The sequence below is a fragment of the Echinops telfairi genome, unplaced genomic scaffold (assembly GCF_000313985.2).
Source record: "Echinops telfairi isolate 266 unplaced genomic scaffold, ASM31398v2 ScPeMD7_3;HRSCAF=10, whole genome shotgun sequence".
NCBI classification, from domain to species: domain Eukaryota; kingdom Metazoa; phylum Chordata; class Mammalia; order Afrosoricida; family Tenrecidae; genus Echinops; species Echinops telfairi.
This window is the reverse complement of record NW_022103899.1, coordinates 25,477,728-25,504,390: the sequence shown is the minus strand read 5'-3', so window position 1 is coordinate 25,504,390 and position 26,663 is coordinate 25,477,728. Positions and strand designations below refer to the sequence as shown.

Here is a 26,663-nt window from a genome sequence, read left to right as displayed (position 1 = left end):
GCCCCCGGGGCCACCCCGTCGCCGCCCGCAGTGCCGGGCGGAGAGCGCGCCCAGGTGAAGAGGGGCCCGGCGGGCGCTCGGCCTGCGCGGCCTCCCGGCGGGAGGCGTTGGGTGCGCTCCCGGAAGGAAGTGCAACCGAGTGGGGGGCCCACGGGCCAGGCGCTCTGGGCACCCACACCGCAGTGTTTGGGGTCTTGATTTAGGGTCACGTTCTTGGAGGAGGCGGGGAGAGACGGGGGCCCTTTTCACTAACCAGCTGGACGGCTCTGCAAATGCTTCTGCTAATGTCGGCGTGGGGTGTGGAGGTAGATTTTTCTAACACCCTCTTTGTGTGATGTAGCTGTCCACAGGGAATCAAAATGTGGCATGAGAGGATGGAACTAATCCTTTCTTTTGCACTGTTAGGGGTTGCCATAAACACCATTTGTTAAAAAGCATAATTATGTTGGGAAAGTGCCTGATGAGACAATTAAGCTACATAAACACCGAAAACAAATGAAAACCAGAAGACGCCCACACCCCTGGTGTAGAGCAATTTTTTTGCTTACGTAGAAACGAGAGAGGTCTGAGCTGCTTCATGACAGCATTATTAATTTCCAGGAAAATCTAATGACCATATCTTTTAAATGAGGTTTTCAATTATGAAGCCGCGGTCACCCGATCTGAAAACTTGCCTGCAAGCCGGAACTCACCTTGAAGTCCTGCCTCTCCCTGTTCGCATGGTCAGGCCAACAAACAGTCGTAGTGAACTGAAGCCAGGGGCTCTGTTCTGAGGGCCCGGAGAATTGCACCGGTGGTCTTTTATTTAGCTCAGCGCCATGACCTCCACTTTTGTCCCACAGTTGGACATGGCTTACTCCTACCCCGGAGAAGGTTCCCTGGCACAAGGTGACCCCTGTCAACTTTTCCTTAAACAATTTCCTGGGATATTCGTTTTTAGTTGTGCGACCTATTTAAAAGAGGCTCCAAATTATGTACACTGGTGCAGATAAGAACTGGAAACACAGGGAATCAGGACAGATGAAGCCCTCAGGACTAGTGGTGAGAGCGGTGATACCTGGAGGGTGGAGGGAGGTGGGGTGGAAAGGGGGAAGCGATGACAAGGATCTACATATAACTTCCTGAGGATGGACAACATAAAAGTGGGTGAAGGGAGTAGATAAGATATGACAAAATCATAATAATTTATAAATAATCAAGGGTTCATAAGGGAGGGGGAGCAGGGTGGGAGCGGAAAATGAGGAACCGATACCAAGGGCTCAAGCAGAAAGCAAATGTTTTGAGAATGATGATGGCAACAAATGTACAGATGTGCTTGACACAATGGATGTATGGATGGATTGTGATAAGAGTTGTATGAGCCCCCAATAAAATTATTTTTTAAAAAGGCTCCAAATCAATGATCTTGAATAATGATCAAAATAATGATCATTATTTTGAGAAACTTTAACTCTTTTAGATTATAATAGCTCTTGAGGTCTGGGAAAACCATGAGTCAAAATATGTCACTCTGAATTATTAAAAAAGAATGTGAAGGTGAGCTTCTAAACTCACGTCAATAAAATAATAGGTCACATATTTGACCTGTTGAGTACTCACTTAAATTAGAGTATGTCAGCTTTCAGTTCTAGGCACAGGATATCAGGTGATGTTAAATGGATGCAGGAATTTAGGGGATCAAAGTATAAGAGAAACTTAGTCAAATCGTCTTTGGAAGCACCTAATTCTGCCCTTTTATTTTTTTTATATACCCCAGGGGTAGGGAACCTTTTTTTCCCAAGGGTCATTTGGATATTTATAACCTTGTTCGCAGGCCATACAAAAGTGTCAACTGAAAATTTTGCCGTATTTGATCAAACCTTTAACTGACTCACTCTGCGTGACGGCTGGCACTGTTTCTCTTTGGTGAGGGATGTGATGTTAGCCAGTATTGATGATTTCAGTACTGCCCTCGGACTTGACCTTCTCCTCCTCAACACACTGTCTGTTTCATCGCCTGGAGATAACTGTTTTGGGCTATAATGTAGCTTTCGTAAGAATTGATTTATTGCATAACATCCCTCATTCCTTTTGCCTGCATTTCCCCAGAAAGTTTCAGTTAAGGAAAGAACCAGGCCTATTTGCTAACTAGTACAGACCCTGGAAAGGGGAGACAAGAAGGAAGGCTGATTATGTTAACATTCCAACGGTCTTTCGTGGAAAAGTGTCGTTTCCATGATAGAATTCGGTGAGGAACTTGCAAACTATGTCTTAGTGTGGTTACTGAGGATTTTATCTTACTGTGTTCTCTAGAAATGAAATAGTGAAGTGCTCATAGTACTACTGTTGAATTTCCAAAAAGTCTCTCTCTCTCTCTCTCTCTCTCTCGCTCTCGCTCTCGCTCTCGCTCTCGCTCTCGCTTTATGGCTAATGGACATGAGAGTACGAGCAAAACTGGAGACTGAAATACAGAATCATGTTTTTCCTATTCCAGAAGAAATCGCCATGCCTCCATCCAGACTGGGTCTCCGTTTGGCTGCTTGTTTACTAAACATTTCAGAAGCCAGAAGGAAATATGTTGTTGAGAACATAGCAAAAGCAGCCCTTCTTGAAGAAAATGGTAGGAACAAGACACAATGGGAATGGCCTTTGCGGTGCTTTGAAAGCAATGCTTGTACTTTGCAGAGTGGCTATACAATGCTTTTCTTGCATTCCCTGCCCCCAGTACACCCCCATAAGCACCCTGCTATGGCTAGCTCAGTTACTCAGCGGTGCCCATATGCTCATTTCCAAATGCCTGCAAACGCCCAGCCGTGCAGAGCTTCCCATTTGTGTGCGAGTCTCTGAGGTGCACATGGTTCATGGCTTGACAGGATCCCGAGGAAGGTGAGTTTACATGGAGGCGTAATGTTTGCCCTCATGGGCCGTTGGATCATTAATCAAATGGGCATAATCATATAGGATCCTTTACACAGCATTGAATAAAAAATAGACTTGCCAAATCCCAACTATTTCCCAAAGCAGTCTTGCCAGCAAAGCCCATGCTGTCATGACTATATACATATATTTTCTACTTGGTTGCCTGTATACATATTTTTAGGCATTTGTAGTTGTGGATGTGCACAAGATCAGTCAGCAATCCAGTGAAGGGAAACTAGAGCCCAAGACTCCTTACACCCTGGGCCCAGGTTTGCTATAAAAGATACTATTCTGTTTTTGTTTTTTAATATCCCTTGTTCAAGTGTTTGTGGGATGGCACACATTTCTGAGATATCTTTTGTGTGTATGTTACACACAACCCTCTCCCCTCATGTGTTTCCACACGCATAATCTTTTAAATAAAGATCTTTAAAAAAAAAAATTAAATCAACAGTTTCGGGACAGAGATGAGCATGTGGTCCCAGCCCTGAAGCCTGGAGACGACCAATCTATTTGAGCGTCTAATTTGTCTCTTCACTGGGCTACTGCTCTTCTAGAAAGGAGGCATTTTCCCCTCGTCCAGTTCTAACTATGTGGGATATGTCTATGAGAATTCCAGATAATTGCCGATCAGGAAACTTCCCGGAAGTCTGTCGGCAGCTGGGCTTTGCATCCTCTTTGCAGGAAGAGCGAGCGTGGGCTCCTCTTTGCCAGAAGCAGTGCACCTAATGGGCTTGGGTTCCCTTCTCTGAGCAAGTGACTGCAGAGACTGGGGGAAGCCGTACACTGATGGATGCCTAGGCCTCCACTCAGTTTTTATCAGCTTCTTAGTGGCAGCCGCTCAAATGGAATTATAGCTATTATACTCCATTACAAATACCAAACAATTTACTTCTTCTGAGATTCACACTGACAGCTCCTCCTGCTAGCAGTCATTTGTACCTCCCTATATGCGTGCTTAAGAAATTGCAGGCAAGAGTGCTCCATTCTTTCAGCATTTGATTCAATCGAATCACATGAGCCTGAGAATAAAAACACTTCAGAGGAAGATTTAGGATGAAAAAAAAAAAGACAACCTCCCCACTCCAACACCCCTTGCCCCCACAACAACAACAGCAAAAATCCCACCTCACATTATATCTCTTTTCTTTTAGGAGCTAAAGAATGTTGAAAATGACATGAAATTACAGGTTGTGTGATCTTGTTCTGTTTCATTTTAATCGTTCTAAAAAATAAGAGGGAGGGAGTGCTGGTGAAGAAAATGAATGTGTTGTTTTTACACGTATTTGAAAGACATTTATCTTTGAGTGGGGGGACCAACACAAAGTGAACAATGTATATGTTTTCTCATTCAGCAATGTAAGACCATTCGAACGGTCTCCATGGGGCTTAGGTAAGGACCCTGCATTACAAAACGTAGACCATCGCTAGGGCCGTGCTCTGGAGATGCTTGTTTGGCTCGGAGTGAGTGACATATGTTTATCTTCTCACATGATTAAAATTAATTGTGTAGGCGGTTGTGAGCCTGTGGTTCCCGAGTGTAACACATTCTTCCTTCCCTCTGAAAAGATGATTGTGACGCTGCCAGGGGACAGGAGACCAGGTCTAATAGAGAAACTAAAGGTTTCATTAGTGTCTGAAGACTTTTGTCCTAGACTTTGAATTTGCTTTTGTAGGGGAACTTTAAGGAACTCGAATCAGGCTTGTAAACATCAGAAATAACTTTGGGGTCGTGTGTGGCGGCCCTACAGGGTGTGGAGGTTACACATTTTAGGGAGTCACAAGCCACGCCCACCTGGAAGTCGTTAACGTCTAGATTCTAGACCAGTGGTTCTCAAGCTTCCTGATGCCGTGACCCTTTCATACAGTTCCTCTTGTTGTGGTGACACCCCAACCATAAAATGATTTTCGTTGCTACTTCATAGTTGTCATCTTGCTACTGTTATGAATTGGGCGACCCCTGTGAAAGGGTCGTTCGACGCCCCTGTTCTAGAGGGTGATGGTGGCCTTTGAAAAGGCAATTCCAAACTTGCATGGACGGGTGGGTGAATCCCAGAAACCTCGTCTGTAGGTACTAATTGGCCTAAACTGGTGCTTCTCAGGAGAAGCTCTGCTGGCACTGTCAGTTGGTTGTTGGGCTGCTAATCGCAAGGTCAGCGGTTCAAATCTACCACAGGAAAAAGAGGAGGTTGTCTGCTCCCTTCAAGGTTTGCAGCCTCATAAACCGTATATGGTCACTGTGAGTCGGAATGGACTCTGCCGGCGACTATTTCGTCCCTTTTCTGTCTGTGTGTTCTTCCTGATGTCAGATTTTGATCTCCACCATCACCACGTGATTTGATTCTGACTCACAGCAATCCGTGTGGGTCAAGAGTAGAGGGGTGTTTCAAAGTGCCTGGAGTTTTTTTTCCCCCAGAAGTAGATTGCCAGACCTCTCTTCTTAGGCACCTCTGGGTGAACTTGAACCCCCAACTTTTCAGTTAGCAATTGGATACCTTACCCCATCCAGGGAATCTGATTTTGACCCGGACATTTTGATCTCTGGGTCTGGAAAGGGGAAAAGGACAGGATCTAGGAGATGAGGTGACTATGGAATGGAATTTAGAGTGATATGATTTGCTAATTGACAAAAGGCCACCATCTCAGACTGACTTAAGGGCACTTTGGCAACTTCATTTGGCAAACTCAGTGTGAAGTCCAGGAGAATGTGTCTGCTGGAGACGGGAAGGCTAGTTAGGGTCTGAGCTAGTTAGGGTCTGAGCTAGTTAGGGTCTGAGCTAGTTAGGGTCTGAGCTAGTTAGGGTCTGAGCTCACAGAGGAAGGCGTCCTAAGAAATGGACCTGCTCAGCCAGTGTTACTGCAAAGCTCACATTCTCGAGTTTAAAAAAAATTAATTATGCAAGAAGGAATTAAGAGTTCATTATGTGATTTTTTTCTCTACAGGGCAGAACCATCCTGAAGTATCAGTGCTCAACATATTTTCAGATCAAGATTATAACAGATCAGTCATTACCATAGCAGCATCTATTGATATATTGGGTAAGATTGTGATTTCTATCTATATGTCTATTTTGATGAAGGTTAGGCTTTAGGTACATTTGAGGGGGTACCAAAAAAAAAACCTGGAATTTTTTTCAAAGATATGTATTTAAATTTTTTTATAAAACAATCTTATCACCTTCAAAGCTCTCTCTATAATACTTAATACATTTGTCAAATCTGCGATTCCATTCTTGGAAATATTTTTCAAACTCACCTGTTTGGATGGCTGACAGCACTTCCCTCGGTTTTTTTTCTTCACCTCCTTTTTCAAATCACTGCCCTTTCATGACCCTCTTTATTCTCAGAAACAAAAAGAAGCCACATGGAGTGAGATCAGGTGAGGACAGACAGGTGCGTGGGGCAAGAGAGATACCATATATACTCGCGTATAAGCCTTGTTTACAGCACATTTTAAATGCAGTTTTTGTGGTAAAATTAGGTGCCATGGCTGTTATTCAGGTTGGCTTATACTCCAGTACGTACAGTATCCTATTTTCCCCCCCCAAACTGGCGCACTGAGATGGCTGCATGAGTAGGTGCATTGTCGTGGGTGGTGGTAAAACCAGTCCCCCCCGCACACACACCCTGCCCCGTCTGCCACAAATCAGGTCATTTTTATTGCACACTGTTACACAATCTTTTCTGAACCTCTAAATAGAAAGCTTGATTAAGAGTGTGACCTGGTGGAACGAGCTCCAAATGCACCACAAGTTGACATTTTCATCTGTCTCTGAGCAGGAAACAAAATTTCACAGCCACAAGTTCTCTTAAATTGGCCATCACAAAAAATGAGGTTCAAGCAAAACGGCTTTATAAAAAAATTCACTGTTACCAGAGAGAACCTTCCCAGGCAACACCACTGGATGCACTAACTCAGAGCAAGTTGCTCAATGCTCACCTAGTAGGAAAAATGCATACTATGAAATCGCCTCTCTGCCCAGCACAATTCCGTTTTTTTTTTTTGGGGGGGTACCCCCTTGAATGACTGCTCTTTAATTATTGAATTTCTATGTAAACCGAATCCTTCCTTCCATGCTGGAAAAAACAAACCAGCAGATACTGTTGAGTTGATTTCAACTCACAGTGACCCAGTGTGTGTCAGAGTAGAACTGTGTTCCCAGGGCTCTCGTGGCTGATGACAATTTTCAGAAGTAGATCACCAGGCCTTTATTCTGAGGCACCTCTGGATATTCTTGAACCTCCAACCTTGCAGCTGTTTGCACCATCACCATTTAAGTAGAGGCTTCTATTTCATCTTTATCCTGCCCATGTACATTTCACACGTTTCTTGTTTCCTCTTTATTTTAAAAGGAGCAGAGTTAATATGATACTTTTGCAGAGGATGATCATCTAGATGAGGGGACTTGAAAAAAGTTCATGGAAAATTGAGTCAAAAGATGGATATGAAAAATATAAGTGTTATTTCTTGACATAAGTTTCATTAAGATCAAGATACTATTGTAAGTGATGATACAACCATTTAGTCTCTCTAAAGAGCTGAGGGTTGGGGGACTGAACCAAGGCAATGCAGTCGTTTTTCCATTATTAACTAAAGGAAAATGGTTGCCCTTCAAAGATTTTCGAGGTTAGGAAACAAAAAATCAGAAGGAGCCAATTGAGGACTATCGGATAGCTGAGTAGTCAGATCTCATTGAAAAGCTCACAAAAATGCCTTCACTTGATGAGCTGAATGGGTTGGAGCGTTGTCTTGTGGAAAACTCTCAGGTGATGTTTTCCTGATAAAGTTTTGACTAATTTTCTCAAAGCGCTCTTAGAATGAGAAAATAATATCACTCTTTGCCCCCATACAGAGTTAGCAAGCAAAGTCCCTAAGCAGCCCTGCCCCCCTGAAACTGTTGCCATGACCTTTGCTCTTGGCTAGTCCATTTTGCAAACTAGTCCTCTTGTTTTGCTTGGCCCTCTTCCACTTCTTGGTGGCCGTCTCTTCGATTGTGCTTTGTTTTCAGGATTGTACTGGTAAAGCCACGTTTCACCTCTTGTTACAGTTCTTCAAAGAAATGCTTCAGGATCTTGATCTCCCTTGTTCACCGTGTCCATTGGCAGATCTGCTCTTGTCTGCAGCTTACCTGGGCACACCAGTTTTAGTACTCTTTTCAGCCGGAAGTGTGCTCTACTTAAATTTTTCAGTCAGAATAATTATGTAAGTCAAGCAATTAAGGTGTTGATCTTGTGTCTACTGTTAGTCGACAGGCCTCTTCCATTAGGGCATGAACAAGATGAATTATTTCCTTAAAAATCGGTAAGGATGGTCTGCTGCTGTCGGCTTCAGCTTCCACATTGTCTCGTCTCTTCTTCAGTTGGTTACTTGTGGACCCCTGATTTCGGTGGCATCGTCTCTATGCCTTTTTTATGAAGCATCAATTATTTCACCATTCTGCCATCCAAGCTTTACCATAATTTTGATGTTTACTCTTGCTTCAATTTGAGCAGACTTCTTGTTGCTCTGATAAGGACTCATTTCAAACTGATGTCTTGTGCTACTTAGTGCTTTAAACTAGATACTCTTCTTACAGGGCAAAACAAATGTGTATGAATTATTTTGGAGCAAAAAGGAAAAAAAATTCGGGTAGTTTTTTCTTAATATGCATTTTCCATGAACTTTTAAAAGGTTCCTCATCTTTTCAGTGGGGAAAAAGGCATCCTCAAGTGTTAATTTTTAAAGCAATAAAAGCAATTAGATTCAGTCTTAATTTAATTTCTAAATTGCCATGGAAACAGACCGGGAGGATGACTGTGCTTTGGGTCAGAGCTCCAAATCTTGAGCTGGTGGCAGGGGATGGGCTACATGTGTCACGGTGGGGGTGGGGTGGGTTTTTTAAGGTTTAGTAGGATGGCTTGAACTAGAAGAATTATAATTGCTTAAAAGAAAGACAAGTATCATTTTAGTATTGCTTAGTAAAGGATTTTAAATAATTTCAAGTAAATTTTATTTTCACATAGTGTATTAACTTCTCTGAAAAGGTGTATTTGCTTTGAAAGTGCAGCTCGGGCTAAAAACGCCCAGCAAGCACAGACAGATTATTTTGAATGTGAAGTGTAAAATAAGACAAACACCTTTGTCGTTGTTACGGTTAAGCTCTGTTGCCTAAATCACATCTCACTGCACTGCCGCTGAAAACTCGGGATAGTACTATAAACTCTTAGATGTTTATAATATTCAAATGCTTGTGTAGATCTGAATAAATAACTCAAGGGAAAATCTAATTGCTGAACAAGAGTAAAACCAAAATAAATATTTACACTTTTAAAATTCATGTTGGGTGGGTATTTTAATTCAGTACCTAATAAAATATTTTGAAAGTAATAATGGTTTTTATCAGATTACCTCGATAAATTCAAAGTGACTTGTCTAAGAAACACAAAGTTGTTAAGGACTGATAAACATTGCATAACTCCATTTTGGGAATCAAAATCTGGAAGAAATTTGGCATTTTATGACACTCGGGAAAGTGTGGTTGATTCTTTTTATTTGTCATCATTTCGAATGAGAAAAAAAATCTTATATACAGATTATAATCATAGCTCCGATTTAGGTGCAATTGAAAGTTTACTGATTAACTTTGTACAATGTTACATTTTTAAGGAAGTTCTGTTCTTGCTGCCTGTGGGGAAGCCTTCCGGTCTATCAACATGGGGGCCCAAGATGGGATCCATCCTTGCCTCGGAGCAGTGGACCTGATTCCAATTTACCCTCTCTCTGGGATCGGAGTGGAAGAGTGTGGCTCTGTGGCCAGAAGTAAGAGAAAGCTTGGGCTTGTGTGTTATTCCTTAATGTAAACCACTTTTACAAATCAGAACAGCTCGTGACAATATAATCACTCCTCGACTCCCTGGGAAAAGTGGACCTTGAAGAATTTTATCAACAGTAAGCTTTTACGGGTGGCAGTGGCACACTGTGTCCTTATAACTCATCCTTCCGCTTTCTACCCCACAGCATCATGTAACATGAAATGCTGAGGGACGTGGCAAAAAACCCTCCCCAGATCAAGGATTTGGTCCCTGACAAGTTAACAGTAGACACGAGGAAGCAGCAGTGTTTTCTAATGAGATCCTCAGTCTTGTAGGGCAGAACCCTGGTGTGCTTTGCCCATCTGCATTCCATTTTCTTGAGCAGGGGTAATGAGGAGGTTGAAAAACCACTTAAATGTTAACTCCTACCCTTTTCCTCTGATTCTCCCCCTCCCCCCGCCTTTTCTTCCTTATGTACAACTTTCTCTAAGATTTTCTGGAGAGCCAAACTGTCACATGCTTGACTTCAGCCCCAGGGGTAAATTTAATTTGGAAAATTTGAGTTCTGTCACTTGAGGTGTTTTTGAATGAGGCCACTTGGGAGACAAGAAAGACCTCTTGCGTGGACTGTCTCACGGGCGGCGTGGTTAATGACGCTCCACAGAGGCGCTGCCCTTCAGGGGGAACTGTCTGCTGTAGGATAATTGCATTCTTCTCTGGATGACCTCAGAAATCCCTGGGTTGTTGCCTCACTTCTATTTCATAATGAATTGTCTACCATTTGGGATGTGGATCTGGACGTTTGCTGAGCTACACCAAGCACGAGCAATAGGAAATGAGACTCACTTCCCAAGGAATACTCATGGCTTGTGCTGCGTTTTAATGTGACCTGACAGTTGGAGGGTTGTTTCCCAGGCGAATCTTGGCCTCTGATTCACTTCCCTTTGCTGCACCGAAGAGTTAAAATTTAGCCTGGGAGAAACTCTGTTTCACACAAAAATGAAGAGTTCAGAGTGGTCCAGACCAGAATAATGATTTGAATTGTCTTCAAAACAATTATGGACAATTACATTAAATCTCAAATTAGCTAGTACATGGAGTTCTTCATTACATCAGGACACGTCTAGCCCAGATGTTCGCCCTTGTGTAGAAGACAGTTGGGAGTCAGGGGCTCTGGACCCAGTCCGTCTCCCTTCCCGTGCCCTTTTGCTTCATTGGCAGCTACTGTACCTCCTGATTTAAACATGGACATTTCTAATTAAATGAGAGCTCAGCTGCATTCTTGAACTAATTTATAACATTTGATTTGAAATGTAATAGCTTCAATCTTCATCTGATTAAAAACAGTCATATACTGTACATGGTTACTATTTTGATGCTCCAACATGCAGTTTTTATTTTTACATTCCCCTTTCTACACAGCTGTTCATCTAATATCATCCAATTTTTTTAAGTTTTTTTTTTTTTTTGTAACAGCATGCTCAGACATTCTTCTGAGGCACAACTATTCAGATCCGAGGGCCCCGCTGGGCTCAGAAGAGGACAGGGAAGTTTTCACTAGGACAAACCCTTCCCAAGGAAGGCAACTTCGATACAAAATGCCAGTAACTTTCTAGAAGGAGCAATAGAGGACATTCTGGTGACATGAAAGATAGATTACTATTGATTTATAAATGTGGGGAAATTCCATTATCTTTTATTTCCATTTGTCCACACACTTTCTTATTTTAAAACGTTTTATTGTAAGTGAGGTGAAGTTTTACAGAGCAGATCATAGTTTTACATTCAACAATTCATCCACATTCTGATTCAACTCAGTCATTGAAATCGCCCCCCCACCCCGTAACTTTGTGAAGCCCCCTTGTGTGTTCATGTATGTAAAATTTCTGAATGGTATTTTTGGTATCAGCTATAAGCTTGCTTATGCCTGAAGGGGCCAAAGCAAAAGCAAATGAACTACCACTGAGTCAATTCCGACTCAAAGCAACCCAATAGGGCGGAGCAGAACTGGCCGTGTGGATTTCCAAGACTGTAAGTCTTTCTGGAAATAGACAGCCTCATCTTTCTCCTCCCGAGGGGCTAGTGGTTTCAAGCTCTGGATTTAGGTGCAACTAGAAAAGGTAATGATTGCTTTTACAGTGTTACAGTTTTAAAGCAGTTCTGTTCTTGCTGCCTGTGCAGAAGCCTTCCAGTCTATCAGCATGGACGTCCAAGAGGGAATCCAGCCTTGCCTTGGAGCCGTGGACCTGATTCCAGTTGGCCCGTCTTCTAGGATAGGCGTGGAAGAAATACTTCCTACCTGGAGGAGGGGGTTCTTAAACTGAACTCCATCATTGGTGTTTAGGGGACACATAAATATTAAGAAAATGATTTATAGGCTTATATGCACGTGTTTGTACACATGTGCATGCACACACACACATACACACACACAGAGGGAGACACAATTTTGTGTAGTATTTTCTTTTAGGAACTCCTGGAGTAGATAAAGGGAACAGCAGTGCACAGGACCAGAGGGGAGAGCAGCCAGAGCCTGAGGCTCTGCAAAGGCTTTGGTGAGGCTGGCAGAACACAGATATAGGCTGGAGTGATGTGGGAAAAGTGTTCCTGCGAATGATGAGGAATGCAGCTCTAGAGGTAACCAGGGCCAGCTTCTGAAGGTTTATACACCAGATTAAAGACTTTGAAGTCTGTCCTAAAGGCAGTGGGGAGACATTGAGGAGTTTACAGCAGACAGTGGTACGATTGGACTTGAATTTTGGAAGGATCATTCTGGCCACATGAGAAAGATGGATGAAAGGCAGGCAGGAAAGGTGATGGTGGCTGCATTAGTTACCCAGGGCTCCCGAAAACTGGGTGCCTTATAACAGTAAAATTTAGGATCTCCCAGATCTGGAGAGTCGAAGTCCTTGAATCCAGGTGTCCGCAGGGCCTTACTCTCTCTGAAGGCTTTAGGAGAAGATCCTCCCCTGCCTCCTTCCAGCTTCCGGTGGTTCCCGACATTCCTTGGCTTATTGATCTGTCACGTAAACTGACGCTTTCCTCTTCAGCCGACCGGTGTCTGTGTCTCTTCTGTTTGCATAGGATGCCTCGTCTAGGAGGTTAGGAGCCACTCTTCCCTTCCAAGAGCCTATTGACAAACATTTATACTCTTCGGTTTCACACTTCTTACCTTTGGGGGAGATGTAATTTAATTTGTATCAGTGACCTGGAGACATTGGAGATATTTGATAGGATGTTTGGGGTCTGCGGGACAAAGTACTGAGAGGGACAATAGGAAGAAAGGAGACCTTTGGAAAGAGCCTGACTGCACTTTATGTTGTTGCCATGCGGATATACAGTCAGCACTTGGGACAGAGAGCGAGCTGAGCTATATACTGAAAGAAGACGTCTGAGCTGCACTTTTGTGTTTCAGTATACCGATGCAGCATTGGAAGTGCTTGTTAGTCTTGGCCAAGAAATTTGGTAGAAAACTACCTGACCAACCAATTGGAAGAGATCCACATGTATGTCCATTCCCAGAAAGGCTACCCAATTGAGTGTGGAAATTATCTAAAAATATCATCATTATTACTTTAACATAAAATTCCATTGAAAATAATTTAAAGACAGTTACAGCCAGACATTCAAGTGAGATTCTGAGAGGACATGGAATGAGTGATATTATTGTTGACATCAGATAGATCGTGGCTGAGAGCAGAGGGTACCAGAAAGATGCTTACTTGTGATTCATTGACTATGCAAAGGCATCCAACTCTGTGGATTACAGCATTCTTTGGATAAATGGAAATGTCAGAACTTTTAATTGTGCTCTTGATAAACCTGTACACAAACCAAGAGATAGTCATCATTCACACAGAACAAAGTTCGCATCAGGAAAAATGTGGGCGGGGGTTGTGATCTTTCATCATGCTTATTCAATGTGTATGCTGAGCAAGGGAATGTAGAAGCTGGACTAAATGAAGACGAACATGGAATTAGGATCGGAGAAATGCCCATGAACAGCCTGGAACATGCGGATGACACAAACTTGCTTGCTGAAAGCCAGGAAGACTTAGGGTACTTGGTAGTGAAGATCAAAGTATGGGTTACAAATCAGTGTGAAGAAAACAAAAATCCTCATAATTGCACTCAGAAACAGAATCATGATAAATAGAGAAAAGACTGATGTCAAGAAATCAACGCATCGCATGGGGCAAGTGTGTTGCACAAGATCGTTTGCAAGAGTTGAAGATCAAATTGTCACTGGGAAAGCTAAGGCGCTCCTGATCCAGGCCACGGCATTTTCAGATGCATCAGATGTGCGTGAAAGCTGGAGAGTCATTGATGGTTGCATGATGGTGTTGCTGATGGATAGTGACTATACTGTGGACTGCCAGAGGAACAAGCAAACCTGACTTGGCGGGAAGTCCCACCAGAATGCTCCTTGAAAGTGAGGGTGGGCACAGACCTAGGTACAGCTGTGACGATGGTGCCATCAAGACCATGTCTCTTTCCATTGGGCACAGTGTCACTATGGGTTGGAACTGACTCAAGGGAACCTAACAACAAAATATATATTTTAATTTTTTGTTTTCCATTTCATACAAAAACTCACATTTAATCTACGAGGCCACATCTCATTTCCCCCCCTCTGTTATGTCTATACTTTTTCCCTCTCCTTCCCTTGATTCCTTCCATTTTCCTCTTCTCACTTCACCCTCCATATCCGTCCTCTTTATTTTGCTTTATTAAAGTGATTTATGTGTGTGGGTAAAATAATAAGGTTTGTTTCATAAAATCAATTACCTACAGAATTCCTCCACCCTCCTTTCACCATATTTATGCTTCCATGTATTTCTTCCCAGAGCCAAGCACTTTTCTACTTTGTTTCTTAGGCTCTGGCTCCTAGCTCCTTATAGCTAAGCATCAAGCTTATATTGGTACTTCTAAAAGTGTTCATTTTAGGAATTATCTAGCTTCTTCTCACTGCAGAAAGTGAGTTTCTCCTTCTGTTACCCATATCTCACTCCAGTACACAAACACACTTCCCAATCTTTTCTCCTCTCAGCATGCTGTTGTAGTCAGTCAGGAGCCACGGGTCAGTTGTAATTCGTAGCACAACAGATGAGAACACTGCCAGATCCCGTGCCATCCTCACAATCATTGTTACGTTTGAGCCCATTGTTACAGCCAGGGTGTCGTGGTTGATTTCACCGACTTTTATGCAGCACGATTTTCATGTCTAAGGACTGAGCTCTCCTGATAACTGTCTAAGTCTGTGAGACAGAGTCTCCTCACCCTTGTTTCCAAGGAGCATTCTGGTTGCATTTCTTCCAAGACAGATTTGTTTATTTTTTGGTAGTCCACATTACCAAAATTCTTTGCCAGGTCCATAATTTAAATGTATAAATTCTTCTTCAGTCGTCCAAATTCATTGTTCAGTTTTCATACACATATGAGATGTTTGAAGATCATTTAAGGTCAGCTGCACAGCTGTACTTTAGTCCTTAAAGTGACATGTTTGCTTTTCAGCAATTTAAAGAGCTCTTGTGCAGCAGATTTGCCCAATGCAATACGTTGTGTGCTGTGTGGGCCCAAGCAAGACAGAATCCTTGACAACTTTAGTGTTACCCGTTGGTCCTGTTCTGACGATCTTGGACTTCTTTACATTGAGTTGTCATCCACGCTAAGGCCTACAACTCTTGATCTTCAACAGCAAGTGCTTCAAGTCCTCTTTACTTTCACCAAGCAAGCTTGTGTCATTTGCATATCATAGGTTGTTAAAAAGCCTTCCTCCAATCCTGATGCCCTATTCTTTGTATTATAATCCAGCTTTTCTGATTATTTGCTCCACATACAGAGTGAACAGGATGACCCTATTTACAACAAAGCATCATGAAAGGACTGAGTAAGATGATAGGGAGCGATCAGGGCAAAATGTACCCAGGCGCGTTCCCCTAGTGATTATCCAGTGAAAGTGGACTTATTTAACATATGATTCATGGTGTGATTGTGAGCTGCCATGAAATCAGCCCCCAGCCCATAGCACCCCCATTCATAACAAGGTCAGACTATGTGACCCATAGGGTTTTTTCCTGGCTGGGTTTTCAGGAGTAGGATACTAGGCATCAATCCTAGTTTCTCTTAGTCTGGAAGCTTTGCAGAAACCTGTTCATAGCAACGCTGGCTGCTGTAGCACTTGAGGTGCATTGCCTGGGAATTGAACCTGAGTCATCTACATGGAAGGCCAGAATTTTTTCCATTGAACCACCACTTCCTCAGGTTGCTAAAACCAAATCAATAGCAACAACAAAACCTAGTGCTGTTGAGGCAATCTTGACACTGCGTTGAAAGAGTAGAATGGCATCAGAGTTTTCTTGACTGTACTCCTCTGTGCACGCTGACGGCCACACCTTGCTTCGGTGGCAGTGTTGGTTGGGTAGGTTAACAGCTTTAAAGGCTAGGCCATACCTAGGCACTCACTCCATGACACAGAAACTTACTTTTTGTTTATGTTCTTGATCAAATGAAATGCCTGTCGATTGAGGCTATTGTTTAGAGGGCTGGGGTGATGAAGTCTTAGCCAAGGAAGAAATGACTAAAGAAATAACACCCACATAATGACTTTTCTGTCTTCTCAGAAAAGAGGTAATCCATTAATGGATTTGATTAGCAGTCATCAGCCTTGTGGATGCTTTCTCAAGTACTTTTATGACTTGGAGAACACGCGCGATGGTAAATTCACGCAGTGTCAACACTTGGTGGCAGTCTTGAGACCCCTTTGAATACCTTATTACAGATTGTCAAAACATGAATTGATCTGGCAAATCGGGAACAACTTTTCACTTCAAGAATTCTCTACTCTGTGCCTCTGGTTGCTATGGAAATCTTTTTTTTATAAAACAGTCTTAGATTTGGTTAGGATTAGTTTTTTAGATAAGAGTTGGGTTTGGATGCCATTTTCTCCACTATCAGCACTACCCCCATCCCCATAACGTGAGAACAAGGGTTGCTTGTTTACCAGTGTGTTTAGCATTGTTTTAGAACATATTTAGAATATAGAAAAGGTATGAGATACTTCCACCACAAAAAAAGCTGAAAAGGCAAGGGGTTCTGCCTTGAGAAAGAACTTAATAGATTAAGATTTGTGTCAAGTGATTTGAGTACATTTTTACTACGAGGAAATGTTATCAGCTTGCTCACAATCGCGTATTGCTACAGGTTTGATACATGCAAGAGCATTGTCTATTTACCACTGAAAATCAGAGGTCCGAATGCAGAAAGAAAGGCCAGATGGAGAACTGACCTATGCTTCCCCAATCTTCCAGGACCAGCAGTTACGGGCAGACCTCACCATTCCTGAAAAAGCTGCACTCATTTCCCTCGCTTTGACTATTGCCTACCTATGAGCAAGGTGAAGACCCATGGGCCAACCCTTGGCCAAGGAGGGCCTGAGCTCCTATGCCTCTGCGATGGTCCATTCTGAGGTGCATGTCTAGTTGCCCATACTCACTGCCATCGAGTTGACTCTCATAGTGATGACCATACTGGCAATACATCCTGGCATTGGCTTCTCTTCCTCCCCGTTTCACACATTATGTGTGATGAATAGAGACTGTTGGATATATTGGCAAGGATAGATGTCTTTTAAGAATCTGTTAATGGGAAGAAATAGGAAGAATGAGTGCACTTATAATTCTTTCCTAGTCTAGAAATCCAATGTAAGATACCTCTAAGAAAACTGGGAGATCCCTTTCTGACCACTGCTTAATGCAAGGGAACATTATGGAAACCATTAAACCTTCACTGCTGCCATACTGGCAATGGCAGTCCCAGGCTCCTCAATGTTTAGGGACTTTAGGCTGTCTGATTTCTAGCAGCTATCTCATATCACCCAGACACTGATATTCTCCATGGCTGCTGGTGGGGCTTCAGAAACGGTGGAGCAACAAGAGGTTGTACAGCAGATGACTGCATCACATCTTGTACTAGCTTCTCGCTCCCAGGTTCCTTAGTTTCAGGATGCTTCTCCTGAACACCTTTTCCTTCTTTCTCCTTTCTCCTAGGGTTTACATTGGCTCCCCGTAGTAAGGCCACTGGGTGTAGAAAGCTGTGACTAAATGGCCCAGTGACACCAGTGGCATTGAGATGAAGTCCCTTAGTTTTCCTTCACCCTGGCGTGTCCACCATTCTTTCACTTCATCTCTCCTGGGAAAGTAAGAGTGTGCTTCTTGAGCGACTAAGAGCAAGTGATGAAAAGAGTAAGAACAATATATGATTATATTATTTATTTCCATAATAATTATAGCATCACTATAATGGAAAGAATGAGCACTTATTTTATGACCACTAGAGTTGTATATATTAAATAATTCATTTTCTACTTTTACATACCCAAAGAGAGATGGTAAACTAATGCCTAGAGATAGCGCTTGTTGTCAACGTCCCTCCTCCAGTGTGTGTGTGTGTGTGTGTGTGTGTGTGTGTTATGGCCTCCTGGCCAGGCTTGGGTCTTGTGCTCTTTTGAGATGGGGTGTAGGGAGTAAGGGAGTATAATGGGAGTAAGGAAGAAACAGTCAAATGTTGACATATGACCTTTTGCCAATCCAAAGAGGAAAGTGGGCCACAGGGTCACACGACAGCTGTAGGAGTTGAAAGAGGAGAGAATGAAGGAAGATGGCCTGGGTGGGCTTAACAGGAGGACATTGTAAGCGGCATGCTTTGTCCCACCCAAGTTTTGAACCCATTACACAGATGGGAAATGGAGATATTGCCATTATTGCTGAGAAAGCTAATATTGGTGGCTGAACTTACCCAACTGGAGAATCAGACCACATTCTCAGGCAGTCACGGGTCCTATTGAACTCCACAGGCCTGTGTCTGCAAGCTTTATGGCAAGGAGAAGGGTCCTGGAGGTGTGTCTCCTGGTGAAAGCGAGGAAGAAGAGCAGAGGGAGGGAGGAGGATATGCATGCTTGTCTCTAAAACTCATCAGTCTGTGATTAAAGACTGGGAGGGAGCCAGGTCAGCAGAATGACACAAGTGGAACTGTCTACATGTGGAAGGAGACATTAGGAGTGGGCAGGAACCACGTTTTCCCCATGGGGGGGGTGGTGGAAGAAGGGGGAGGCGGGTCTTTGGAAATGGCCGTCACCTGAAGGACAGATGGAGAGACCTCAGCCAGGTTTGAGACTGTTGTGAGATAGCCGAGCACTGCTGGTGGCCAGTTGCTAGGAAAGTGGGTGGGAGCAGAACATGGACAAGCAAACCAGACATCTCACCGAAACCCTGTGTTCGGTTTTGCTGTTTCCCAACCAGGTAGTGTTCATTCTGTTGGGCATAAGGTTGCTATGGGTCAGAACCAACCTGATGGCACTTCATGATAACATTTCTTAACTATGACGAGTTGGGAAGCCAAGCTAGATGCTAGTTGCTAGGTTGAGTGGGCTTTATATTGAAGTCTCTTTTTGCATCACTGATACATTGTCTAGAACAAGGGTACCTGGCCAGCCCCAAGACTCCACCATATCTCATTTGAATGACTCCTTGTTAGCCCCCTGAAAGAGAAGGAGGGGTTTTTATGAAAGAGAGGGAGAAAGAAAGTGTGGAAGGATAGGTTTATTTCAAACCCCGCCTACTGTTTACATTTATCTCTTTATCTGTTCATGAATGTCTGATCAGCGTGAAATGGCCAGCGGTATCACATGGAACCTAAATGGTAAGTGAGAAAATAAGAATGTTGCAGCTAAGGAAGTCTGATTTCAAATTCAAAGCCTGTTATTTATTTGTCAACTGTTAGGAAAAGAAACTACATTTTTAATTGGCCTAAAATATTTTATTATCTACAAAATGGTGGAATAATACCACCCTATAGTGACAGTTGTGAGAAATAATGATTCGGTAAAGCCTCTGACACTCGGCTTCCCACCAGTAGATGTTGTTGTTAAGTGCCATTGAATCAATTCTGACCCAAAGTGACCTTATGCACAATACACCAGTAAGTGGCAGTCACTCTTTTCAGAGACTCTATGGAGCCTTATTGAAGCATCGGTTGAACAGGTGGGGTGTGAGGCTAGCCTCCTCTATGCTAAAGAAAGTTATAGGTGCCTTTCTCTGTGCCATATATCACCATATATCATGAGGTGCCTTTTGAGAAAAGGTTTGCTTGACAGGATATTAGAAAACCGCTCAAGCAGGAGGTCTCTGATGTTCTTTCAGCCTTAAAATTCTAAATTTTATACCAAACAGCTCATTCTTTCTGTATTTTTCATCTGTAAATGATGCTTACTACCTAGTTCAGAGAATACTATGAAGAAAAATGAAGAGGCATTTGTGAACACCCAAAAAGTATTCGAGTGCCTGTTATAGTCTCATTGATCCTAATGTTATTATGGTCTGGAGAAAAGAATGGAAGTTGCTAAGGACTTTCTCTTGCTTGGATGCACAATCAGTGCTCATGGAAGCAGCAGTCACGAGATTAAAAGACGTATTGCATGAGGTAAATCTGCTGCACGAGGCCTCTTTGAAGTGTTGAAAAGCCAGGATAGTTCTTTTGAGGACTTAGGCGCACCTGACCAAGCCATGGTATGTTCACCTGCCTCGTGTGCGTGTGAAAGTTGGACAGTGAATGAAGAAGTCCAAAGAAGAATGGACACACTCGAACGGTGGTGCTGGGGGCTGCCGACAGAGCCGTCTTGGAGGAAGTACAGCCAGAGGGCTCTTTGGAGGCGAGACTTCGTCTGGTACACTTTGGGCGTGTTGTGCGGAGAGGGCAGGCCCTGGAGAAGGACATCATGCTGGGAAAGTGGAGGGACAGTGAAGGAGAGGGAGGCCTTCGGTGATTGACATAGTGGGGGCGAGAGTGGGCTTAGGAACAGGAACAGTTGGGAGGGTGGCGTGGGACCGTGCAGTGTTTGGTATTGAGATACATAGAATTGCTTTGGGGTGTAAGTCACTCAGTGGCACCTAACAACAACTACAACAACAATAAGAACAACAGCAACGTAATGATTCTGCCAGGAAGACTGGGCTATAAAATTTGTACCCGAAATAATTATAGAGCGCCACAGGGCAGACTAAAATAAGGTTTTGAATTTGCTAAGAGACTCACCTAGGAAAATGCAGGTCTTCAAATGAGTGATATGTTAGTTACACCAAGAGGTAAACCTATTTATTTAATACCCTGCAAAGGAATAGCATGGCTCATATAGATGTATATCTATAAGTCAGAAGTATCACTATAAAATTATAGAAACCTGCATGGAACAAAAATTTCAAAAAGTGATGGTATTGTTTCTCGACATATCCTCCATCTAGGTACACACCGCTGATGGTACTGTTTCCATCTCTCCCACCCTTCCTAAAGTAGTCAGGGCTCTTGGAGTTAACACTGTTTGGATTTACATCAACAGGGCAGTGTAGGCATTCTTGAGAGAGACTCAAACTGTGGCCTTTTTCAATGTTCTTTGAGTTCGGGAAGAAGTCTGAACGGGCAAGATCAGCACTGTAGGGTGGATGAGTTAAGCTTTCCAGTGAGATTCTAGTAGGACGGCCCTTGCTACCCTTGCAGAAGAATGAGCAGGCACATTGTTGTGATGGGGAAAAAAATCCCCCAGTGCACCTTTCCATCCCTTTTCCTCACCGACGCAGTTTCCACTTTTCTTCAAACCTCTTTCTAATAAGTCCCTGTGATGGTCTTCTGTCCTGGGAGAACATCAACAAGATTATCTATCCCCATGGGATTCCCTGAAACCGTGGCCGTAACCTTCTGAACTGACCTTTCTGCCTTGAATTGAACTGGCCTTGCAGATCACCTTGGAAGTCATTGTTTTGACTGGACCCTTTATTTTAACAATACTAAGACTGGGAGTCATGTGGCGTAGTGGTTTACATGCTGGGCTTCTAACCACAAGGTCAGCAGTTTGAAACCACCATTCTCTTCACACATGAACCATGAGGCTTTCTATGCCCGTAAAGAATTAGTCTCAGAAGCCCACAGGCACAGTTCTACTTTGTCCTGTGGGGTCAGCAGGAGTCGGAATCTATTTGACAGCAGTGAGTTTGGTTTGATTTTGGTTCTAGTGGGACTGAAACAAATGTATTACTGAGAGAACTTGTGTGCAGCTCTGCAGCCATTCATTGACTGCAGAGACATGTTTTCATATGCCTTCAAAACAAACCCATGCACATACAAACTGGAATCACAGTGGAAATATGTTTTAACTTACTTTCTTACATACATATACATACATCCCGACACATATATACACATATATATCCATAAGATTATGTAGTATATTAAGAGTTTGTGGGAAATCATTATTATAAGATGCCTATAATTAGGATAGAGGGTGTGTCTTTCCTCCCATTTTATAGCTGGAAAATAGAAATATTAAGAAACTTATTTATATTTTTCTATCAAGATAGGAACTAAGCATAAGATTCCTCATAACTGTTTAGTAGACACTGCCTAGAATTTTTCACTAGCACGCTCTTTCCAAATCTCAAGCAGAGCAAACAACATTCAAGTTTACCTCTCACCAACCACCCTACTTCTAGATCCTTGACCTACCCCTTGCCAAGTTATGATAGGAACATACTTATGAACCAAACTCATTGCCACCGAGTTGATTCTGAATCATAATGCCCTTCTAGGACAAAGTAGAACTGCCCCTGTGGATTTCTAAGACTGTAACTCTTATGGGAGTATAGGTGGTTCTAATCCAGAATCCCCCTAGGTTTTCTTACTTACATATATGCCTATACTTATAAATCCAATATAGTATTGCTTATGTTTAGAATATAAAAGCACTCATACTTTTCCCTTCAGCAAGATGTCATGAAAATCTCACCCTAGAAGTACAGATAGTTTTAGAGCATTTGACCTCTGCGTAGTTATCATAGTAGGGATCTATTACATTTTACCTATTGACCTATTGGTAGACATTCCGATTATTTCTCATTGTTCCTCATACTAATAACATGGCAATGAACATTCTTGGATCAGTTTCCTTATGTACACATGCAAGGATTTCTCTAGAGAAAATACAAAGCTATGGAATTGTTAGGTACTGATATTTTTAAAGTGTTATTGATGAATTGTTATGCTGAAATGAATCAAATTACTCTTTCTATACCTCCTCTTCATAATACCAAACCAAAAGCGAATCAAACCAACAAACTTGCCACCATCAAGCTCATTCCGATTCATGGCGGCCGTATCGGACAGAGTAGAACTGTCTCTGTGGGTTTCTCCGGGAGAGCATGTAGTCCCATCTTTCTCTCGCAGAGCAGCCGGGGGTGCAAACTGCTGACCTGTGCTCAGCAGCCCAGTGTGTAACCCCGGTCCCACCAAGACCCCTTTATTTTCATCAGAGGTAAGCTTTTTTTCCTTTTGCATTTTACTTTTTACTGCCATGCTAGTGCTAAAATGACAATTAGTAAACAAATGAAATTACTTACTTCTTTTGAAACACAGATACTGTTATCAGCATATCATTATTTGTAAGCTTATTTGTCGTTTGGAAATAAAATATGTGACTGTAAACAGTAGCATCCAGGGATGTGGACTGGAGTTTTGTTTCCCCCTTAACTTGCTTTCTGCTACTTCAAGAAACAACAGTCAACAGAATGTGTCAGTGGAAATGCAATTTAGGAATTGCGCTTGATCTCATTTTTCAGCCTAATGTTTCTGTTCTTTCATCGTAAAGATCAGCTGCATTGTATTTTTTCCAGCCCCTTAGAATAACATCCAACTCGAGTCAGCATGTTTAATGTACTTCTCAATGATGTTCTAGCACAATAAATTTTTGTATCTCATGCATGTGTACATATGGTAAAAATTTCTTCAAGTCTTCCCCATGTGGGGGAGGAATATTGCGGTTGCTTTGTTAATGCAGTGTTTGTGTTGGAGCGGTTACCGCCCCGCGCCTTAACTCACAGCGCTGGGCGTAATGAGATGGCTTTGATGGTGGTGTCAGAGTCTAGTGGGATGGTCACAGCTTCACACTTCAAAGCCGAGCATCTGGGGTGAATACTGGGTAGCTTTGTACTCTTTGCCGATGGTCAGGAGACAATTCTTAACAGCTCGGTTTAATGAAGACATTGGAAAAGAAATGCTTTATCTTTAAAATGATTTTGCATTGCAAAGAGAGAAATTTCCACTGCTCCCTTCAACAGAGCGAACTCCCAGGACTTTTTCTGGTGTGCACATAATTAGAAGCAGTGCAGCAGCGTGCTGCTCTGTTGTTTTCAGATGTTGTTCTTTTTGAAAGGACTGTAGTGTGACACATCGGCCAGGTTTATTTTAAGTATTTGTATGAATTTAGGTTAAAAAAAAGAGAATAGGACTATCCATTTTCCCATCTGAGAGATTTTTATGGCTTCTGATAGGGATTTTTTTCTATCTCATTAAAAAATACATACGTATAAACATCAACTAAACAAGAAACATGGGTATTTTAAGAGCGTGATAGTAAAACTAGAGGATGCTTGTAAGACGTCATGCCTGGCACTCAGTTTCGTTTTTAGATTTTTGTGTTTTCCCTTCTACTTCCTTTTAGTCTGATGGGACCAGGGTTGAAGGATAATGCTTTTTGCTTGTTAGGTGGTTGAGAAAAGACTTGATACTTTTGTGAGTATCATTAGAGATCTGGAGTTTTAAAGAGAAGAAGGCACACATTTTACTAAAGTGGCCCAGAAGAAAGAGGATTGGTTTTCCCCCCAGAGGAATGGGCTTGACTCAAGACTTGAGGCTCTTTCTTCATTGTGCATGTGGCTGGTATTGAAGGTGTAGCAAAACAGAGAGCACCAGTGATGTTGTCTGCGCTGTTGGGATGCAGTTATAACTCTTCACAGTTAAATTTCAACTCCATTTATACCGCCATCCCAAAACCCACTGCCATGAACTGGATGCCAACCCAGAGCAATCCAATTTAGGATTTGCAAGGCTGTAAATCTTTCTTGGAGCAGACACTGTGTATACCAGTTGTCCTAAATTACTCCTGAAAGAGACAAAAGCCGAAGGAAAGGTTGATACTAAATTATACTGTAAACCTGAAGTGTTTGGGAGATGTGTGTATATATATATATATATATATATTACATGTAGACATGAATATTTAAGACAAATAAATATGTTTAATTAAGCAGGTGCTTAAATATTATGGTCTAATACTACTTTATATTATCAAACTGATATTATATTTTACCCACAGTTATGTCTCTTATAGGCATAAATGTGTGTTAAGACTATGAACCGTAAACTTCTTGTTGTACGGAGAACTATCTCCTGGCTTCAGTTCCTCTTTGGCAAACAAATCCGCGACTGACCCTCGGGGCGGCCAGGCGCTGACATCAGCAGCGTGACGTGGACAGCATCAAAGCGAATATGTGGTGCGATGCGCCTGTAGCGAAGCCTGGACTTCTGTGTCCCCTTCTAGGGTTCATGTTCCCCGAAGGAGCCAAAAAGCAAAACAAGCCCATGGGTTGATTCTGACTCCTGGTGACCCTGCAGGACAGTTGGTTCAGTTCAGTTCCTCTCCAGCCCCAGAAGAATTCCTCAAAGACTATGTGCTCGCTGCTACATTGTGTCAAAACTGGAACGAAACGCATCATCATTTGGACTTTTATCTACCCTCTAGGACAGATTAGAACCACCCCATGGCGTTCCCAAGGCGGGAGTTTTTGGAGAAGGTGACGATCACACCTGGCTCCCATGCAGGGGTTGGTGGCTTCCGACTGGGGGCCTTTCCCTTAACTGCCGAGTCCTAACCACCGCGTCCCCAGGGCGCCTGGTCTGCTGTGTCAGCTGGCTCGTGTCTGGACGTGTCTGGACGTCTCGCTTCTGGTGATGCACAGGTTAACTGCCTTGTCCTTCACTGCAAAGTCCCCAATTGAGTGAAGCCCCAAATAGAAATTATTTTCTTAGGCTCTTCAAAATAGTGACATTCTTATTCTGTCATACTCTACATTTATTAGTTGTTTTTTTTCCGACTTAATTTTTTCCCCCTTTATTTGTCTGGGCTGACTACCCAATAAGACAGTTCATGTTGGAAAGGCAAGATAAAAGTTTTTTTTTCCTTTCTTTTAATCGACAAATTCTGGGTAAGGTGTTGTTGGTGTATTAGGGACAATATATATATATATATATATACACACACACATATATATATCTATATGATGTTTTATATAGTATATAAAATATATTTTATATATGTTTTCCTTCTCCACGTTACAGACGAGAAATTGAGACTCAGAGAGGTCAAGTCAATTGAGCACGACTCCAACTAGTGGTTGAGCTGCAGAGCTGGTGTTCACCCCACATGAGGCAGCCTCCCAGCACGCGCTGTTTCCCATATGCCACAACCCTCCTCTGCCCTTCGCTCTCCCAAACGCTGACAGCTGGGGGTTTTCCTGCACATTATCGCTACTGCTTTGCCGGTAGAAACAGAGTCCTAGAATTCCCCCCAGCAGGAGGCATTCCGCTTTACAAGCTCACACAGTATGCTGGAACCATGGTTCCCAGTGGAGGGGTTGACCTGGATAAGCAATAAGTTGGGCAGAGCCACAAATGCCACCATATTTAGTAGGCAAGACTTTTAGGCATCACAGTTTGTACGCCGGGTCCCTGCTGCAGCCAAAGTGTAAATCATGGTTGGGAAAAGATCAGGCTAATCAGGGGGAAAATAAAAATGGGGAGGTCTGAGAATCAAAGGTGTTATCACACCTGCCCTTTTCTGAAAGGACTCCTCTTTCTTCTACCCGCCCCCCCAACCCCTCACCCCCAAGATCCTGCTGTCGTCATTCCACCCCGACGGGGAAACCTTAGCCAACTGCCTAAACATTATTATGTATTTTATAGGTGCTCAAGACCTTTTATTGAATGAATGACTTTATTTTAAAATTTATTTTATTAATCATTTTATTGGGGCTCATACAACTGTTATCACAATCCGCACATACATCAATTGTGTAAAGCACACTTATACATTC

The 26,663-nt window shown here is 42.7% G+C and overlaps 1 protein-coding gene across 4 annotated transcripts in view; it reads left to right on the top strand.

Annotated features, from left to right (window-relative positions):
• Positions 1-25: 25 nt before the first annotated feature.
• The window catches only part of FTCDNL1 (formiminotransferase cyclodeaminase N-terminal like), a 44,837-nt gene continuing 18,199 nt past the window's right edge, over positions 26-26,663 (top strand). For 2 of the 4 annotated variants that reach the window (XM_045295968.1, XM_045295966.1), the window contains exons 1-4: positions 32-54; positions 2,474-2,599; positions 5,842-5,937; positions 9,545-9,697. In XM_045295968.1, coding sequence (XP_045151903.1) covers positions 2,485-2,599; positions 5,842-5,937; positions 9,545-9,697 — 364 coding nt within the window. In that variant the 5' untranslated portion in view covers positions 32-54; positions 2,474-2,484. Of the gene's footprint in view, positions 55-2,473; positions 2,600-5,841; positions 5,938-9,544; positions 9,698-11,871; positions 12,727-17,738; positions 17,917-26,663 lie in introns of those variants that run through there. The other 2 variants (XM_045295981.1, XM_045295974.1) reach the window with 2 other exon arrangements.